This window comes from Pseudophryne corroboree, chromosome 1 (assembly GCF_028390025.1).
Source record: "Pseudophryne corroboree isolate aPseCor3 chromosome 1, aPseCor3.hap2, whole genome shotgun sequence".
NCBI lineage: Eukaryota > Metazoa > Chordata > Amphibia > Anura > Myobatrachidae > Pseudophryne > Pseudophryne corroboree.
This window is the reverse complement of record NC_086444.1, coordinates 485,199,005-485,220,424: the sequence shown is the minus strand read 5'-3', so window position 1 is coordinate 485,220,424 and position 21,420 is coordinate 485,199,005. Positions and strand designations below refer to the sequence as shown.

The 21,420-nt window shown below is 47.3% G+C and overlaps 1 protein-coding gene across 1 annotated transcript in view; it reads right to left on the bottom strand.

Moving 5' to 3' along the window:
- Window positions 1-19,830, bottom strand: part of KIF27 (kinesin family member 27) — a 183,998-nt gene extending 164,168 nt beyond the window's left edge. The window contains exons 1-2 of the mRNA XM_063913799.1: window positions 19,661-19,830; window positions 18,422-18,772 (exon numbers count right to left, since the gene is read on the bottom strand). Of these exons, the coding sequence (XP_063769869.1) occupies window positions 18,422-18,731 (310 nt within the window). The 5' untranslated portion in view covers window positions 18,732-18,772; window positions 19,661-19,830. The remainder of the gene's footprint in view (window positions 1-18,421; window positions 18,773-19,660) is intronic.
- Window positions 19,831-21,420: the final 1,590 nt, after the last annotated feature.

The following is a 21,420-nucleotide window of genomic DNA, read 5'->3' as shown; positions in this document are numbered from 1 at the left end:
CTGTGGAAACCAGATCCGCGAGCCCCTCCCCAAACACCACGTCACCCTTGTAAGGTAAAACCTTCATATGCTTTTTCGAGTCCGCATCACCTGTCCATTGACGGGTCCATAAGGCTCGTCTCGCGGAAATAGCCATGGCATTGGCTCTGGAACCCAGCAGTACAATGTCTCTCTGAGCATTTCTCATATATAAGACTGCGTCCTTAATATGGGCTAATGTTAATAAAATGGTATCCCTGTCTAGGGTATCAAGGTCAGCTGACAAGGTATCTGTCCAAGCTGCAACTGCGCTACATACCCATGCCGACGCAATTGCCGGCCTGAGCAAAGCACCAGTATGTGTATACATAGACTTTAAAGTAGTCTCCTGCCTGCGGTCCGGAGGATCTTTGAGGGCTGCAGTGTCTGGAGACGGCAGCGCCACCTTTTTAGACAGGCGTGTTAAAGCCTTGTCCACTGTGGGAGAGGACTCCCAACGTACCCTGTCCTGCATAGGGAAAGGGTACGCCATAAGAATCCTTTTGGGAATCTGCAGTTTCTTATCTGGAGTTTCCCAAGCTTTTTCAAATAACTCGTTAAGTTCATGAGATGGGGGAAAGGTTACTACTTGCTTCTTCCCCTTAAACATGTGTACCCTCGTGTCGGGAACAGAGGGTTCATCAGTGATATGTAAAACATCTTTTATTGCGATAATCATACACTGAATACTTTTTGTCACCCTAGGGTGCAATCTAGCTTCATCGTAGTCGACACTGGAGTCAGACTCCGTGTCGGTAACTATGTCCACTATTTGTGACAAGGGACGTTTCTGAGACCCTGAAGGGCCCTGTGAGTCGGTCCAATCCGTGGATTGACCCCCTGTTGTCTCCCTGGACTCTGCTTTGTCCAGTCTCTTATGTAGTGATGCCACACTTGCATTTAACATATGCCACATATCCATCCACTCTTGAGTCGGCACCACCGACGGGGACTCACCACTCATATGCTCCACCTCCTCCTTGGAAGAGCCTTCCGCTTCAAACATGCCGACACGCACGTACCGACACCCCACACACACCTGGATATAGCTATAAGGGGACAATTCCCTAATAAGGCCCTTTGGAGAGACAGAGAGAGAGTATGCCAGCACACACCCAGCGCTCACTGACACTGGAGAAATACCAGACAGCGCTTTTTGATATAATATAACTCACTGCGCCAAGAATTGCGCCCCCCCCCCCCTCCTCTTTTTAAGCCCTCTGTCCTCAATTCATCAGGGGAGAGTCCGGGGAGCCAGCGTCTCTGCAGCCTCTGCGGAGAAAATGGCGCTGGTTAGTGCTGAGGAACAAGCTCCGCCCCCTCCAGCGGCGGGCTTCGGTCCCGCTAGAAAATAAGAATTTACTTACCGATAATTCTATTTCTCATAGTCCGTAGTGGATGCTGGGGACTCCGTAAGGACCATGGGGGGAATAGCGGCTCCGCAGGAGACTGGGCACATCTAAAGAAAGCTTTAGGACTATCTGGTGTGAACTGGCTCCTCCCCCTATGACCCTCCTCCAAGCCTCAGTTAGGATACTGTGCCCGGACGAGCGTACACAATAAGGAAGGATTTTGAATCCCGGGTAAGACTCATACCAGCCACACCAATCACACCGTATAACCTGTGATCTGAACCCAGTTAACAGCATGATAACAGAGGAGCCTCTGAAAGATGGCTCACAACAATAATAACCCGATTTTTGTAACAATAACTATGTACAAGTATTGCAGACAATCCGCACTTGGGATGGGCGCCCAGCATCCACTACGGACTATGAGAAATAGAATTATCGGTAAGTAAATTCTTATTTTCTCTAACGTCCTAAGTGGATGCTGGGGACTCCGTAAGGACCATGGGGATTATACCAAAGCTCCCAAACGGGCGGGAGAGTGCGGATGACTCTGCAGCACCAAATGAGAGAACTCCAGGTCCTCCTCAGCCAGGATATCAATTTTGTAGAATTTTACAAACGTATTTGCTCCTGACCAAGTAGCTGCTCGGCAAAGTTGTAAAGCCGAGACCCCTCGGGCAGCCGCCCAAGATGAGCCCACCTTCCTTGTGGAGTGGGCATTTACAGATTTTTGGCTGTGGCAGGCCTGCCACAGAATGTGCAAGCTGAATTGTACTACAAATCCAACGAGCAATAGTCTGCTTAGAAGCAGGAGCACCCAGCTTGTTGGGTGCATACAGGATAAACAGCGAGTCAGATTTCCTGACTCCAGCCGTCCTGGAAACATATATTTTCAGGGCACTGACAACGTCTAGCAACTTGGAGGCCTCCAAGTCCCTAGTAGCCGCAGGCACCACCAATAGGTTGGTTCAGGTGAAACGCTGAAACCACCTTGGGGAGAAACTGAGGACGAGTCCTCAATTCCGCCCTGTCCGAATGGAAAATCAGATAAGGGCTTTTTCAGGATAAAGCCGCCAATTCTGACACGCGCCTGGCCCAGGCCAGGGCCAACAGCATGACCACTTTCCATGTGAGATATTTTAACTCCACAGATTTAAGTGGTTCAAACCAATGTGACTTTTGGAACCCAAAACTACATTGAGATCCCAAAGTGCCACTGGAGGCACAAAAGGAGGCTGTATATGCAGTACCCCTTTTACAAACGTCTGAACTTCAGGGACTGAAGCTAGTTCTTTTTGGAAGAAAATTGACAGAGCCGAAATTTGAACCTTAATGGACCCCAATTTCAGGCCCATAGACACTCCTGTTTGCAGGAAATGTAGGAATCGACCCAGTTGAATTTCCTCCGTCGGGCCTTACTGGCCTCGCACCACGCAACATATTTTCGCCAATTGCGGTGATAATGTTTTTGCGGTTACATCCTTCCTGGCTTTGATCAGGATAGGGATGACTTCATCCGGAATGCCTTTTTTCCTTCAGGATCCGGCGTTCAACCGCCATGACGTCAAACGCAGCCGCGGTAAGTCTTGGAACAGACAGGGTCCTTGCTGGAGCAGGTCCCTTCTTAGAGGTAGAGGCCACGGATCCTCCGTGAGCATCTCTTGAAGTTCCGGTTACCAAGTCCTTCTTGGCCAATCCGGAACCACGAATATAGTGCTTACTCCTCTCCATCTTATCAATCTCAGTACCTTGGGTATGAGAGGCAGTGGAGGGAACACATACCCTGACTGGTACACCCACGGTGTTACCAGAGCGTCTACAGCTTATTGCCTGAGGGTCCCTGGACCTGGCGCAATACCTGTCGAGTTTTTAATCATGTGGAAGACTTCTGAGTGAAGTCCCCACTCTCCCGGGTGGAGGTCGTGCTGAGGAAGTCTGCTTCCCAGTTGTCCACTCCCGGAATGAATACTACTGACAGTGCTATCACATGATTTTCCGCCCAGCGAAGAATCCTTGCAGCTTCTGCCATTGCCCTCCTGCTTCTTGTGCCACCCTGTCTGTTTACGTGGGTGACTGCCGTGATGTTGTCCGACTGGATCAACACCGGCTGACCTTGAAGCAGAGGTCTTGCTAAGCTTAGAGCATTGTAAATGTCCCTTAGCTTCAGGATATTTATGTGAAGTGATGTCTCCAGGCTTGACCATAAGCCCTGGATATTCCTTCCCTGTGTGACTGCTCCCCAGCCTCGCAGGCTGGCATCCGTGGTCACCAGGACCCAATCCTGAATGCCTAATCTGCGGCCCTCTAGAAGATGAGCACTCTGCAACCACCACAGGAGGGACACCCTTGTCCTTGGTGACAGGGTTATCCGCTGATGCATCTGAAGATGCGACCCGGACCATTTGTCCAGCAGGTCCCACTGGAAAGTTCTTGCGTGGAATCTGCCGAATGGGATTGCTTCGTAGGAAGCCACCATTTTACCCAGAACCCTTGTGCATTGATGCACTGAGACTTGGCTCGGTTTTAGGAGGTTCCTGACTAGCTCGGATAACTCCCTGGCTTTCTCCTCCGGGAGAAACACCTTTTTCTGGACTGTGTCCAGGATCATCCCTAGGAACAGAAGACACGTCGTCGGAACCAGGTGCGATTTTGGAATATTGAGAATCCAATCGTGCTGCCGCCACACTACCTGAGATAGTGCTACACCGACCTCCAACTGTTCCCTGGATCTTACCCTTATCAGGGAATTGTCCAAGTAAGGGATAACTAAAATTCACTTCCTTCGAAGGAATATCATCATTTCGGCCATTACCTTGGTAAAGACTCGGGGTGCCGTGTACCATCCATACGGCAGCGTCTGAACTGGAAGTGACAGTTCTGTACCATAAACCTGAGGTACCCTTGGTGAGAAGGGTAAATTTTGACATGAAGGTAAGCATCCTTGATGTCCCGAGACATCATGTAGTCCCCTTCTTCCAGGTTCGCAATCACTGCTCTGAGTGACTCAATCTTGAATTTGAACCTCTGCACGTAAGTGTTCAAAGATTTTAGATTTAGAATCGGTCTCACCGAGCCGTCCGGCTTCGGTACCACAACAGTGTGGAATAATACCCCGTTCCCTGTTGCAGGAGGGGTATCTTGATTATCACCTGCTGGGAATACAGCTTGTGAATGGCTTCCAAAACTGTCTCCCTGTCAGAAGGAGACATCGGTAAAGCCGACTTTAGGAAACGGCAAGGGGGAGACGTCTCGAATTCTAATTTGTACCCCTGAGATATCACCTGAAGGATCCAGGGGTCTACTTGCGAGTGAGCCCACTGCGCGCTGAAATTCATTGAGACGGGCCCCCCACCGTGCCTGATTCTGCTTGTAAAGCCCCAGCGTATACTGAGGGCTTGGCAGAGGCGGGAGAGGGTTTCTGTTCCTGGGAACTGGCTGATTTCTGCAGCCTTTTTCCTCTCCCTCTGTCACGGGGCAGAAATGAGGAACCTTTTGCCCGCTTGTCCACGAAAAGACTGCGCCTGATAATACGGCGTCTTCTCATGTTGAGAGGCGACCTGGGGTACAAACGTGGAATTCCCAGCTGTTGCCGTGGCCACCAGGTCTGAAAGACCGACCCCAAATAACTCCTCCCTTAATAAAGCAATACTTCCAAATGCCGTTTGGAATACGCATCACCTGACCACTGACGTGTCCATAACCCTCTACTGGTAGAAATGGACAACGCGCTTAGACTTGATGCCAGCCGGCAAATATTCTGCTGTGCATCACGCATATATAGAAATGCATCTTTTAAATGCTCTATAGGCAAAAATATACTGTCCCTATCTAGGGTATCAATATTTTCAGTCAGGGAATCCGACCACGCCAACCCAGCACTGCACATCCAGGCTGAGGCGATTGCTGGTCGCAGTATAACACCAGTATGTGTGTAAATACCTTTTAGGATACCCTCCTGCTTTCTATCAGCAGGATCCTTAAGGGCGGCCATCTCAGGCGAAGGTAGAGCCCTTACAAGCGTGTGAGCGCTTTATCCACCCTAGGGGGTGTTTCCCAACGCACCCTAACCTCTGGCGGGAAAGGATATAATGCCAATAACATTTTAGAAATTATCAGTTGTTATCGGGGGAAACCCACGCATCATCACACACCTCATTTAATTTCTCAGATTCAGGAAAACTACAGGTAGTTTTTCCTCACCGAACATAATACCCCTTTTTTGGTGGTACTCGTATTATCAGAAATGTGTAAAACATTTTTCATTGCCTCAATCATGTAACGTGTGGCCTTACTGGAAGTCACATTCGTCTCGTCACCGTCGACACTGGAGTCAGTATCCGTGTCGGCGTCTATATCTGCCATCTGAGGTAACGGGCGCTTTAGAGCCCCTGACGGCCTATGAGACGTCTGGACAGGCACAAGCTGAGTAGCCGGCTGTCTCATGTCAACCACTGTCTTTTATACAGAGCTGACACTGTCACGTAATTCCTTCCAACAGTTCATCCACTCAGGTGTCGACCCCCTAGGGGGTGACATCACTATTACAGGCAATCTGCTCCGTCTCCACATCATTTTTCTCCTCATACATGTCGACACAAAAGTACCGACATACAGCACACACACAGGGAATGCTCTGATAGAGGACAGGACCCCACTAGCCCTTTGGGGAGACCGAGGGAGAGTTTGCCAGCACACACCAGAGCGCTATATATATACAGGGATAACCTTATATAAGTGTTTTTCCCCTTATAGCTGCTGTATAGTTAATACTGCGCCTAATTGCTGTCACGATCCGGGTATCTGGACGCCATTACTTACCCTTGAGATGCCTCCTAAGGCTGGCTCAGCGTTCCAGGACCGGATCCCGCTGTTCCTGAGTTTCCACATGCAGAATGTCAGAGTGGTGATTTCATCAGCCGCGGCCTCCGCTGTGCCCGCGTGGTTAAATGTGCGCTTGTCAGTCTGGCGTCTCCCGTCTCCTGTGGCCGGCGTCGCCATTACTGTTTCAATTCTCACATGGATTACAAACCAAACTTCCCTCCAAGTGTCTGCATGGGCGCAGCCATCTTGGATTTTGTCATCTGATTATTTCCACCAATCTGCTGTCTGTATTGTTGATTTGCATAATTGCCTAGCCAACCCCTTCCTTGCTGCAGGTATAAGTATGCTGTGCCTGAGCAAGGAAGGCGTCAGTGCTTTGGTTGTCTAACCTAGTTCCAGTTTGTCTCTCTCCTGTGGTTGTCTTTCCAGGTTCCAGCTCCTGTCTCCAGACTTCTGCTATAGAGACCCGCACCAGCATTCCATCTGCGGTGTAGCCTGACTCTCCGATCCATTCTGGACTCACCTGTTTCCAGCTACAACAATCACCTGCTTCCAGCCCAGCTTCCAGCAGTGTACAGCTTCTCTTAAAGGGCCGGTGTCCTTTCTGCAGTTTACCACTCTCCACCGGTATTATTATTTCACCGCTCTCAAACAATCACCTGCTTCCAGCCCAGCTTCCAGCAGTGTACAGCTTCTCTTAAAGGGCCGGTGTCCTTTTCTGCAGTTTACCACTCTCCACCGGTATTATTATTTCACCGCTCTCAAAACTCCAAACTTCATAATTATTTCATCGCTCTCAAGTTCGTTTATTATTTAACTGGTTCCAGCCAGTATCCACTCCGTACCAACAACAGTCTGGTTCCAGCCAGTATCCACAGCAGCCGTTTTACCTTCAGCAGCCCAGCCTTTCCTGGAACATCAGCTGGTACGATCCTGGGTTCTCTCCATTGCTACAGTCAGGCCTGGTAAGGACTTTCCAACTAGAAGATTATAAGAACTGTCTCACACTACCAGTGCCTGTGGCCCTTGCCACCCTGTAGTACCCAGGAATTGTATTTATCCTCTGTTGACTTTTATGTTTCCTTTTACTGCTGCTGTGTTACGGAGTTTGTCATAATAAACATCATTGACTTTTATCCTGGTTGTCGTGGTCACGCCTTCGGGCAGTTATTCTACATGTTACTTACATGTCTAGGGGTCTGATACAACCTCCCAGGTTCCGTTACATCTCAGCCCCTACAACTGAGGCTGCCTCCCGTCAGCTCAGGCCCTCAGTTGTGACAATTAGTGCCCCCCTCTCTTTTTTAACCCTTTCTGTAGTGTAGTGACTGCAGGGGAGAGCCAGGGAGCTTCCCTCCAACGGAGCTGTGAGGGAAAATGGCGCCAGTGTGCTGAGGAGATAGGCTCCGCACCTTTTTTGCGGACTTTTCTCCTGCTCTTTTATGGATTCTGGCAGGGGTTAAATGCATCCATATAGCCCAGGAGCTATATGTGATGCATTTTTTGCCATCCAAGGTGTTTTTATTGCGTCTCAGGGCGCCCCCCCCCAGCGCCCTGCACCCTCAGTGACCGAAGTGTGAAGTGTGCTGAGAGCAATGGCGCACAGCTGCAGTGCTGTGCGCTACCTTGTTGAAGACAGGACGTCTTCTGCCGCCGATTTTCCGGACCTCTTCTGCCTTCTGGCTCTGTAAGGGGGCCGGCGGCGCGGCTCTGGGACCCATCCAAGCTGGGCCTGTGATCGTCCCTCTGGAGCTAATGTCCAGTAGCCTAAGAAGCCCAATCCACTCTGCACGCAGGTGAGTTCGCTTCTTCTCCCCTTAGTCCCTCGATGCAGTGAGCCTGTTGCCAGCAGGTCTCACTGAAAATAAAAAACCTAAACTAAAACTTTCACTAAGAAGCTCAGGAGAGCCCCTAGTGTGCACCCTTCTCGTTCGGGCACAGAGATCTAACTGAGGCTTGGAGGAGGGTCATAGGGGGAGGAGCCAGTTCACACCAGATAGTCCTAAAGCTTTCTTTAGATGTGCCCAGTCTCCTGCGGAGCCGCTATTCCCCCCATGGTCCTTACGGAGTCCCCAGCATCCACTTAGGACGTTAGAGAAATTACAAAAAATGGCGGGGGTTCACATATTTACTGCCTCTGCAGCCTAATATCTCCCAATATGCCAGTTCTGAGGTTTATTGCTGCCCAGGGCGCCCCCCTGCGCCCTGCACCCATCTGTGCCTGCTGTGTGTGTGTGTCCCAGGAGCAATGGCGCGCAGCGTTACCGTTGCGCGCTTACCTCTGTGAAGATCAGAAGTCTTCTGCCGCCTTTGAAGTCTTCTTTCTTCTCATACTCACCCGGCTTCAATCTTCCGGCTTTGCGAGGTGGACGGCGGCGCGGCTCTGGGACGAACGGCAGGGTGAGACCTGCGTTCCGACTCCCTCTGAAGCTAATGGTGTTCAGTAGCCTAAGAAGCAGAGCCTATCAGTTAAGTAGGTCTGCTTCTCTCTCCTCAGTCCCACGATGCAGGGAGCCTGTTGCCAGCAGTGCTCCCTGAAAATAAAAAACCTAACAACATTCTTTAAACAGAGAAACTCAGGAGAGCTCCCTGTAATGCACCCTCCTCTGGGCACAAGATCTAACTGAGGTCTGGAGGAGGGGCATAGAGGGAGGAGCCAGTGCACACCCATACTAAAAGTTCTTTATAGGTGCCCATGTCTCCTGCGAAGCCCGTCTATACCCCATGGTCCTTACGGAGTCCCCAGCATCCTCTAGGACGTAAGAGAAATATAATATATATATTATGTTGTACCTGTCAGTAAGATAAAAAACATACGTTAAGTAGAGAGCAACATAATATTATTTGATAGTCCGACAGTTTTGCCTATGGAAAAAGTTACTGTTTTATCAACTTTAAAGTAGTGATGAGCGGATTCGGTTTTACTCGGTTTTACTCGGTTCTCAAAACCGAATCTTATTGGCTCACTGATGTCACGTGTTTTGGATAGCCAATAAGATTCGGTTTTGAGAACCGTGTAAAACCGAGTAAAACCGAATCCGCTCATCACTACTTTAAAGTAACAATTTTGATTTTGAGCATATGAGGAAAAGATTGTTTATTGACAGGAGCGTAGCCAGAACTTTGCGGGCCCCATAGCAACATTTTGAAGGGGCCCTCGTCCCAATGCTTCTAGAGACACTTCTCTGCAGCATTTGTTAATTGTATGCCCTATAATACTGCCCTAGTTCATTTTCTGAACCACAGTAGAACGTTATTTAATGTTATGCCCCATAGTAGTGCCCTAGTTTCTTTTATGAATCGCAGTAGTGCTTAAGTTCACCCTAAGTCACATTTCAGTACTATCAGTACACATTATGCCGCACAGTACCCCCAATTCACATTATGATATATAGTGTTCCTCGTTCATATTGTGCCTCATTACAGTGCCCCAGTTCATATTATAATTATATAACATTTAAAATACCCTCCAGTTCATTTTATACCACAGTACAATGAGCAGGTCCGGGGTCATACCTAGATATAGTGCAGGCCCCAAGGAAAAAGTTTGAAAGGACCCCTACGTACCACCCAATGGCAAAAAAATTATATTATATTACATGTATATTATTTTACATGTAACTTTGACAGAGAAAGTGGGCCCCTCTCAGCTCTGGGCCCCATAACAGCTACACTGCCTGCACCTATGGTAGCTACGCCCTTGTTTATTGATACAAACTTAGAGGAGTGCAAGAGGATACAGTTGTGAAACAAAATCAATATAGTGTCAAAGCAGTAGTAAGATAGGAGTTACACGGTTTTATAATTGCTATGAAAACATGATTATAAATAAATATAAGGAAAGTGCACAAGCTAAGGAAAACACAGAAAAATATACTTGTGTTTTTATTTATTTTTTCTTTCTTTCTTTTTTCTTATTCCTGTTAAATGATTGTGGTCCCTCTGGCCACACTGTTATCTAGTTAGGTAAATATATAACCTAAAAGCGTGCTCCAAAATAGAGATTCTCTCTCTATGATCAACTCTTCCTGTGTTTTGATCTCATTTGCTTTAAACAAATGAGGGCTCACATTTATTCTGGCGAAAAATGAAAACATTGATGAAGTAAAAGTGGCATTCCTCCATCCAGCTGGCACATCACCATCTTTTCCATATCCAAGGAAGCCGGATGTTTTATGGATTCATATGGTAGATGTTCTGTTTAAGGAGAATCCGTTAACTCCAACAAGTTGAACGTACACCCTTTCTGAAATGGAAATACTAAAAACAACTGATGCCTTCTGCCAATTCCAACCCATCAAGTAGCACCATCCACCCAGAGCAGCAGCACTAAATGGTAATGATCTCTAGTAAGCTTTCTTAAAAATGTGAGTCATAAAATTATTGCAAAAGTCTTAAATATTTTAGTGAACATACAGTATTGTGTCATTGTACATAATATACATCAAAGGGATTGTATAATGAGATACATTCAACGTAATGAATTAGCCTAGATAGTTCTACAGTCCAAAGTGAAACCTAATCCCATCGTGATCCCAAAATAATGCTTGGGGGATTTAGTAACAACAGTATGAACAATGTGACTTTTTTTTTATTTAAAAAAGTTGGCTTTTTGAGAAAATCTATTTCCTTTTATTGACACTGGCGTGTTATAGAACATATGAAAGCTCATAAAAACAGGTTTAAAATAAGACCCTGCCCAACTCTCTAGCCCAATTAGGGGAGCTCAAATGCAATTTAAAAAAGCATTAATAGCTAATTTTTCATTAAAAAATGTCAGCTTTAAAAGGCATATAACTCCAAAACCAGAGTACATATCACCCTAATATTTTGAAGTTATATTCACACACAAGGCATCAATTAATATACCAAATTTCATTACAATCTGAAATAGTCAGTTTGAAACCTTTTGTTGATTTAGCGTGGAATAACCCGTAGGCCTATCACTATTACAACCAATGTAGTGTTCACTCTAGGCTGTTTTAGCAGGGCGCCGCGCCCGTTTTTTAGCAGGCAAAACCCGCCCTGCCCCTTTTGCTGCGCCCTGCTAGAACAGCCGCCCGCTTCCTGCCTTCCCGGCGTGTATAGATGCCGCGCGCATGCGCGCGGCATCCATTCACGCATTGGGAGAGAGCTGGGGGAAGCCCAGCACCGACGGAGGTGCTGGGCACGCCCCCAACAGTGACGTCGCCGGCCACAGACGCTCTCTATAGTAGCGTCTGTGGGTTGCACCGCCCCCTAAAATGATGTAGGCGTGGCCACGCCCCCTAATTTGCGTGGCCGCCCCCCCCCCCCCCCGTGTCGGTCGCGCACGCGCAAATGTGCCCCCGGATTCCGGCGCCCTGCCCCTTTTCACTCCTAGAGTGAACACTATAATGCCATATCTACAGTTGTACGAGAATATCAGATATAGCTATATTACAACAAGGTTAAAAATAATAGAATGTAATTTTATTATGATACCAGAATCACTTGACTAGCTAAACATTTGTCAAAAGGAGCAAATCTGTGACAGATGGTTCTAGAATAGATTTCTATCCACACAACATTGAATAAATGAGAAAGGCCAGCACAGACATCCCTTTTGTTTTCACGTAATACAAGAAAGAGGGAGATACAGCAAACAAAAGATACAGACATAACAAAAATAAGAATTTACTTACCGATAATTCTATTTCTCATAGTCCGTAGTGGATGCTGGGGACTCCGTAAGGACCATGGGGAATAGCGGCTCCGCAGGAGACTGGGCACATCTAAAGAAAGCTTTAGGACTAACTGGTGTGCACTGGCTCCTCCCCCTATGACCCTCCTCCAAGCCTCAGTTAGGATACTGTGCCCGGACGAGCGTACACAATAAGGAAGGATTTTGAATCCCGGGTAAGACTCATACCAGCCACACCAATCACACCGTACAACCTGTGATCTGAACCCAGTTAACAGCATGATAACAGAGGAGCCTCTGAAAAGATGGCTCCCAACAATAATAACCCGATTTTTGTAACAATAACTATGTACAAGTATTGCAGACAATCCGCACTTGGGATGGGCGCCCAGCATCCACTACGGACTATGAGAAATAGAATTATCGGTAAGTAAATTCTTATTTTCTCTAACGTCCTAAGTGGATGCTGGGGACTCCGTAAGGACCATGGGGATTATACCAAAGCTCCCAAACGGGCGGGAGAGTGCGGATGACTCTGCAGCACCGAATGAGAGAACTCCAGGTCCTCCTCAGCCAGGGTATCAAATTTGTAGAATTTAGCAAACGTGTTTGCCCCTGACCAAGTAGCTGCTCGGCAAAGTTGTAAAGCCGAGACCCCTCTGGCAGCCGCCCAAGATGAGCCCACTTTCCTTGTGGAACGGGCTTTTACAGATTTTAGCTGTGGCAGGCCTGCCACAGAATGTGCAAGCTGAATTGTACTACAAATCCAACGAGCAATAGTCTGCTTAGAAGCAGGAGCACCCAGCTTGTTGGGTGCATACAGGATAAACAGCGAGTCAGATTTCCTGACTCCAGCCGTCCTGGAAACATATTTTCAGGGCCCTGACAACATCCAGCAACTTGGATTCCTCCAAGTCCCTAGTAGCCGCAGGCACCACAATAGGTTGGTTCAGGTGAAAACGCTGGAACCACCTTAGGGAGAAACTGAGGACGAGTCCTCAATTCCGCCCTGTCCGAATGGAAAATCAGATAAGGGCTTTTACAGGATAAAGCCGCCAATTCTGACACGCGCCTGGCCCAGGCCAGGGCCAACAGCATGACCACTTTCCATGTGAGATATCTTAACTCCACAGATTTAAGTGGTTCAAACCAATGTGACTTTTGGAACCCAAACTACATTGAGATCCCAAATTGCCACTGGAGGCACAAAAGGAGGCTGTATATGCAGTACCCCTTTTACAAACGTCCAAACTTCAGGGACTGAAGCTAGTTCTTTTTTGGAAGAAAATTGACAGGGCCGAAATCTGAACCTTAATGGACCCCAATTTCAGGCCCATAGACACTCCTGTTTGCAGGAAATGTAGGAATCGACCCAGTTGAATTTCCTCCGTCGGGCCTTACTGGCCTCGCACTACGCAACATATTTTCGCCAATTGCGGTGATAATGTTTTTGCGGTTACATCCTTCCTGGCTTTAGATCAGGATATGGATGACTTCATCCGGAATGCCTTTTTTCCTTCAGGATCCGGTGTTCAACCGGCATGCCGTCAAACGCAGCCGCGGTAAGTCCTGGAACAGACAGGGTCCTTGCTGGAGCAGGTCCCTTCTTAGAGGTAGAGGCCACGGATCCTCCGTGAGAATCTCTTGAAGTTCCGGTTACCAAGTCCTTCTTGGCCAATCCGGAGCCACGAATATAGTGCTTTCTCCTCTCCATCTTATCAATCTCAGTACCTTGGGTATGAGAGGCAGAGGAGGGAACACATACACTGACTGGTACACCCACGGTGTTACCAGAGCGTCTACAACTATTGCCTGAGGGTCTCTTGACCTGGCGCAATACCTGTCAAGTTTTTTAATCATGTGGACGACTTCTGGGTGAAGTCCCCACTCTCCCGGGTGGAGGTCGTGCTGAGGAAGTCTGCTTCCCAGTTGTCCACTCCCGGAATGAATACTGTTGACAGTGCTATCACATGATTTTCCGCCCAGCGAAGAATCCCTGCAGCTTCTGCCATTGCCCTCCTGCTTCTTGTGCCACCCTGTCTGTTTACGTGGGTGACTGCCATGATGTTGTCCGACTGGATCAACACCGGCTGACCTTGAAGCAGAGGTCTTGCTAAGCTTAGAGCATTGTAAATGGCCCTTAGCTTAGGATATTTATGTGAAGTGATGTATCCAGGCTTGACCCTAAGCCCTGGATATTCCTTCCCTGTGTGACTGCTCCCCAGCCTCGCAGGCTGGCATCCGTGGTCACCAGGACCCAGTCCTGAATGCCGAATCTGCGGCCCTCTAGAAGATGAGCACTCTGCAACCACCACAGGATGGATACCCTTGTCCTTGGTCACAGGGTTATCCGCTGATGCATCTGAAAATGCGACCCGGACCATTTGTCCAGTAGGTTCCACTGGAAAGTTCTTGCGTGGAATCTAACGAATGGGATTGCTTCGTAGGAAGCCACCATTTTTACCCAGAACCCTTGTGCATTGATGCACTGAGACTTGGTTCGGTTTTAGGAGGTTCCTGACTAGCTCGGATAACTCCCTGGCTTCCTCTTCCGGGAGAAACACCTTTTTTTTCTGGACTGTGTCCAGGAACATCCCTAGGAAACAGAAGACAAGTCGTCGGAACCAGCTGCGATTTTGGAATATTGAGAATCCAATCGTGCTGCCGCAACACTACCTGAGATAGTGCTACACCGACTTCCAACTGTTCCCTGGATCTTACCCTTATCAGGGAATCGTCCAAGTAAGGGATAACTAAAATTTCCTTCCTTCGAAGGGATATCATTTCGGCCATTACCTTGGTAAAGACCCGGGGTGCCGTGGACCATCCCTACGGCAGCGTCTGAACTGATAGTGACAGTTCTGTACCATAACCTGAGGTACCCTTGGTGAGAAGGGTAAATTTTGACATGAAGGTAAGCATCCTTGATGTCCCGAGACATCATGTAGTCCCCTTCTTCCAGGTTCGCAATCACTGCTCTGAGTGACTCAATCTTGAATTTGAACCTCTGTATGTAAGTGTTCAAAGATTTTAGACTTTAGATTTAGAATCGGTCTCACCGAGCCGTCTGGCTTCGGTACCACAATAGTGTGGAATAATACCCCGTTCCCTGTTGCAGGAGGGGTACCTTGATTATCACCTGCTGGGAATACAGCTTGTGAATGGCTTCCAAAACTGCCTCCCTGTCAGAGGGAGACGTCGGTAAAGCTGACTTTTGGAAACGGCGAGGGGGAGACGTCTCGAATTCCAATATGTACCCTTGAGATATTACCTGAAGGATCCAGGGGTCTACTTGCGAGTGAGCCCACTGCGCACTGAAATTAATTGAGAACGGGCCCCCACCGTGCCTGAGCTTGTGAGGCCCTAGCGTCATACTGAGGGCTTGGCAGAGGCGGGAAAGGGTTTCTGTTCCTGGGAACTGGCTAATCTCTTCAGCCTTTTTCCTCTCCCTCTGTCACGAGCAGAAAAGAGGAACCTTTTGTCCGCTTGCCAACAAAGGACTGCGCCTGATAATACGGCGTCTTATTTTGAGAGGCGACCTGGGGTACAAACGTGGATTTCCCAGTTGTTGCCGTGGCCTCCAGGTCTAAAAGACCGACCCCAAATGTCCCCTTTCAAAGGCAATACTTCCAAATGCCGTTTGGAATCCGCATCACCTGACCATTTTACTGGTAGAATTGGACAACGCACTTATACTTGATGCCAGTCGGCAAATATTCCGCTGTGCATCATGCATATATAGAAATGCATCTTTTAAATGCTCTATAGGCAATAATATACTATCCTTATCTAGGATATCAATATTTCCAGTCAGGGAATCCGACCATGCCAACCCAGCACTGCACCTCCAGGCTGAGGCGATTGCTGGTCGCAGTATAACACCAGTATGTGTGTGAATACATTTTTGGATACCCTCCTGCTTTCTATCAGCAGGATCCTTAAGGGCGGCCATCTCATGAGAGGGTAGAGCCCTTGTTCTTACAAGCGTGTGAGCGCCTTATCCCCCCTAGGGGGTGTTTCCCAACGCACCCTAACCTCTGGCGGGAAAGGGTATACAGCCAATACTTTTTAAGAAATTATCAATTGTTATCGGGGGGAAACCCACGCATCATCACACACCTCATTTTATTTCTCAGATTCAGGAAAACTACAGGTAGTTTTTCCCTCACCGAACATAATACCCCTTTTTGGTGGTACTCGTATTATCAGAAATGTATAAAACATTTTCCATTGTCTCAATCATGTAACGTGTGGCCCTACTGGAAATCACGGTTGTCTCTTCACCGTCGACACAGGAGTCAGTATCCGTGTCGGCGTCTGTATCTGCCATCTGAGGTAACGGGCGCTTTAGAGCCCCTGACGGCCTATGAGACGTCTGGACAGGCACAAGCTGAGTAGCCGGCTGTCTCATGTCAACCACTGTTTTTTTTTTATACAGAGCTGACACTGTCATGTAATTTTCAACAGTACATCCACTCAGGTGTCGACCCCCTAGGTGGTGACATCACTGTTACAGACACTCTGCTCCGTCTCCACATCATTTTTCTCCTCATACATGTCGACACAAACGTACCGACACACAGCACACACACAGGGAATGCTCTGATAGAGGACAGGACCCCACTAGCCCTTTGGGGAGACAGAGGGAGAGTATGCCAGCACACACCAGAGCGCTATATATATATATACAGGGATAACCTTATATAAGTGTTTTTCCCCTTATAGCTGCTGTATGTTTTAATACTGCGCCTAATTAGTGCCCCCCTCTCTTTTTTTAACCCTTTCTGTAGTGTAGTGACTGCAGGGAAGAGCCAGGGAGCTTCCCTCCAACTGAGCTGTGAGGGAAAATGGCGCCAGTGTGCTGAGGAGATAGGCTCCGCCCCCTTTTCGGCGGCCTTATCTCCCGTTTTTCTGTATATTCTGGCAGGGGTTAAATGCATCCATATAGCCCAGGAGCTATATGTGATGCATTTTTTTTGCCATGTAAGGTATTTTTATCATGTTTTATTGCGTCTCAGGGCGCCCCCCCCAGCGCCCTGCACCCTCAGTGACCGGAGTATGAAGTGTGCTGAGAGCAATGGCGCACAGCTGCAGTGCTGTGCGCTACCTTATTGAAGACAGGAACGTCTTCTGCCGCCGATTTTTCCGGACCTCTTCGCTCTTCTGGCTCTGTAAGGGGGCCGGCGGCGCGGCTCCGGGACCCATCCAGGCTGGGCCTGTGATGGTCCCTCTGGAACTAATGTCCAGTAGCCAAGAAGCCCAATCCACTCTGCACGCAGGTGAGTACGCTTCTTCTCCCCTTAGTCCCTCGATGCAGTGAGCCTGTTGCCAGCAGGTCTCACTGAAAATAACAAACCTAAACTAAAACTTTCACTAAGAAGCTCAGGAGAGCCCCTAGTGTGCACCCTTCTCGTCGGGCACAGAAATCTAACTGAGGCTTGGAGGAGGGTCATAGGGGGAGGAGCCAGTGCACACCAGTTAGTCCTAAAGCTTTCTTTAGATGTGCCCAGTCTCCTGCGGAGCCGCTATTCCCCATGGTCCTTACGGAGTCCCCAGCATCCACTTAGGACGTTAGAGAAACATGGTCTGCATGAAACCATTAAAAAAAACAACTACCCACACACACACCAGCTTGTAGACGTTTGCCACATTAGAATTATAGCACTTCTCTAAGTGGGCAGACTTTTACAGTACATCAAGGTTGCTGTACACAAATGCACTGCGTAGACTGATGGATACAGAAGCAGGATCAATGGTGTCACAATAACGTACATGACTACATTCTCAATTTCCATGTATCTTTGGGACAGTGTCCTAAAGAAGTGGAAGGAGCTTCAGCAGACAGTAGTAGAATGGCAAAGATATACTTAACTTTTTACCAGAGCTACAGTGAAAAATCACATTCACACTGAACTATGGATTGCGTATGGTTCATATCTGAATAATTTAATTTTGCCATTTAAGTGGACACAAGCCCTCTTTAACACATTTTGATATTTTATTCATAAACGTAGCTCAAATGACGTTGTAATCAGTAGTGTTCTTATTCTAAGACAGCGATATCCATCTTTATACTACCAGCTTACTAGTGTTAGCGCGAGTGTGACTGAGAGTGAGGACTAATAAAGTGAATATGTTTTGAAGCATTTCTCTACAGAGAAAGTATCTAGGAAAAACGTTGGTTGTATAAAGGTAGGAGAGAGAGAGAGAGAGAGAGAGAGAGAGAGAGAGAGAGAGAGAGATGTACATGGACAAGGCATGAAAAGGTTTAATTTTGTCTCTTATTAATCCCGCCAAGGAGAATCTTAGAAAAAGTCGACTATGGCGTAGGTGATTGATTAGGTTTATGCCTGACTGTTTTATAGTATAATGATTGCTCAATGATCTGTGCAAAGTTCTACTTATCTTATGAGCATAAATGTAATCCCACTTAATATCAGTAAACCACCCCTGTTCCCGCGTTCCTCCCTACACTCACTAACTTTTAATATATAAAAAAAATTGTCTAGCACAGGCAAGCCAGGGAAAACAACATAACCAAAGTGAAACACAAGCTCTTTTAACTTACCAACGTGGCCGCCTCCGATTGTATAAGTCTTGCCAGAACCAGTCTGTCCATAGGCAAACACTGTAGCATTGTATCCTTCAATCAATGATACCAAAAGTGGTTTGATGCAGGAGCTGTAAACATCGTCTTGGGAGGAGATTTTTCCAAAGACATAGTCAAATGTGAAGACTCGGTCTTTCCCGATGATGATCTGCTGTGTATTGGGGACAGGTCTGACACATACTTGGTGATTATGAAGAATCTCTTTGGACAGTAGAGGACGGATTCTCACTGCCACCTTTACTGGGATTTCATCCATTGTGCTCTTCATGTGACTTTGATCACTTGCTTTGTTACAATTTATGCCATTGTCTGAAATGAATAAGTAACAACTATTAGATATGTTTGTCATTAGCATAAGTACAATGTCCAGAAATGCATTTCTCGTAAGAAAGGTACCAGGTACTTACACACATAAGAACCTATACAATCTTAGCTTAATTAAAATACTCATGTTAACATAAATGCCAGGTTGTGAAACCTACACAACTTCTCTCCCGAACCAATCAATCCTAAATATATTTATTAAACATTTAAATACAAAACCATTGTTCTACATTTATTAAACGAAGATAAAAAAAATATCAACTGAACTCAGTTCACCAATGAACTGCTCTGGCATTGTCAACAAATGTTAAGTGTCTCACCTGCAAAGCACTTATAAATGCTATACAGGTAACAATCTATCTGCGCTCTGCATGCCCAGGTGGGAAAACGCTTGCTGTGCCATTAGATCTCAATACATAGTAAGTACATAGGTGGGGATATGGTGCACTTTCCCATAGTGTGTCTAGATCACCTGGAACTTAACTTATACAATGGAGTTGTTTAGAATAATTATGTCAATAATTCGGGGTTAAAAAAAAGTGACAGTCTCTGATTAAACCCCGCATGTAACTGAGGGGCAGATTTATTAAGCCTGGTGAAGTGATAAATTGCACGGTGATAAAGTACCAGCCAATCAGATCCTAACTGTCATGTCACAGGCTGGGTTTGAAAAATGACAGTTAGGAGTTGGCTGGCTGGTGCTTTATCACCTTCCACTTTATCACTTCTCCAGGATTAATAAATCTGCCCCTGTGTATGTAGATTAATGATTTAGTCATTGTGTACATGACATCATTATTGCTATACACATCCACACATGGCTCTTGTGCACCGAGCAGACTGCACACACATCACACACGCCGGGAACGTTACCGGACAGTGAGGATTTGTCGCTAGTGCCGCCGCCACCGCCGCTCTGTATGCTGCCCGGTGATGACGTCAGATACTTGTGTTATCACCCGTTGCCTTAGCAACCAAATTGGACGTTATGAACCGCCCGCTCAGCCGCCTAGCGACGGCGGCCCGAATAACCAAAAATAGAAAAAGGCGATATCTTAATCCCTACAGCGCCCCTGCTGTCCAAAATAGAGACACGCAATAACGGTGAGAATTGAGAAACGACATTGCTATGAGCTCGTAGAAGGCGGGTGGTTGCTCTCGTCGCTTCGTTGGCGTTGCTCCGGGGAAGGGCACCACAAGAGCGCTATCACTGGGATGTTCCCGTGTCACTTTGGATTGTCTGTCACTTCGTGAAAAATTCTGGTAATACGCTCATGTTAGTGATCCTCTCCCCTAAATTACTGAAATTGTCCTAAAGCATAATTAGAATTAATGGTCTTAAACATTTAGGATATTTATGGGAATCAGCCTCGTTGGGAATTGCTTGTTTCCCGCATCTAGTTTTAGGAAAGAGCCAAATAATAATTCTACCAATTTGTATGCACTAATACCGGGTGTAAACATGCGAGGTAATGCAAGTCTCTCAAATGAACTAAGCTATTTAATTACTATGCAACTATTAGTATTAATTCCCATAGTCCAAGAGTAATTTAAACCCTATATGATCTAAACACTCAAAACTAAAGCATGGAGTACCTGACAAATTAATTAGAGTTTCTTTTTTTTTTTTTATTAAAAAATTATTATTTCTCTGACGTCCTAGTGGATGCTGGGACTCCGTAAGGACCATGGGGAATAGCGGCTCCGCAGGAGACAGGGCACAAAATAAAAGCTTAAGGATCAGGTGGTGTGCACTGGCTCCTCCCCCTATGACCCTCCTCCAAGCCTCAGTTAGATTTTTGTGCCCGGCCGAGAAGGGTGCAATCTAGGTGGCTCTCCTGAGCTGCTTAGAATAAAAGTTTAGTTTAGGATTTTTTATTTTCAGTGAGTCCTGCTGGCAATAGGCTCACTGCATCGTGGGACTAAGGGGAGAAGAAACGGACTCACCTGAGTGCAGAGTGGATCGGGTTTCTTAGGCTACTGGACATTAGCTCCAGAGGGACGATCACAGGTTCAGCCTGGATGGGTCACCGGAGCCGCGCCGCCGTCCCCCTTACAGAGCCAGAAGAGACGAAGAGGTCCGGTGAAATCGGCGGCAGAAGACGATCCTGTCTTCAGACTAAGGTAGCGCACAGCACCGCAGCTGTGCGCCATTGCTCTCAGCACACTTCACACTCCGGTCACTGAGGGTGCAGGGCGCTGGGGGGGGAGCGCCCTGAGACGCAATATTACAGTATATACCTTAGGTGGCTAAAAAGAATACATCACATATAGCTCCTGGGCTATATGGATGTATTTTACCCCTGCCATTTTACACAGAAAAAGCGGGAGATAAGGACGTCGTGAAGGGGCGGAGCCTATCTCCTCAGCACACAAGCGCCATTTTCCCTCACAGCTCCGCTGGAAGGACGGCTCCCTGACTCTCCCCTGCAGTCCTGCTTCAGAATCAGGGTAAAAAAGAGAAGGGGGGGCACGTTTGGCAGCAAATAAATATATTAACAGCAGCTATAAGGGAGTAACACTTATATAAGGTTATCCCTGTATATATATATATAGCGCTGGGTGTGTGCTGGCAGACTCTCCCTCTGTCTCTCCAAAGGGCTAAGTGGGGTCCTGTCCTCTATCAGAGCATT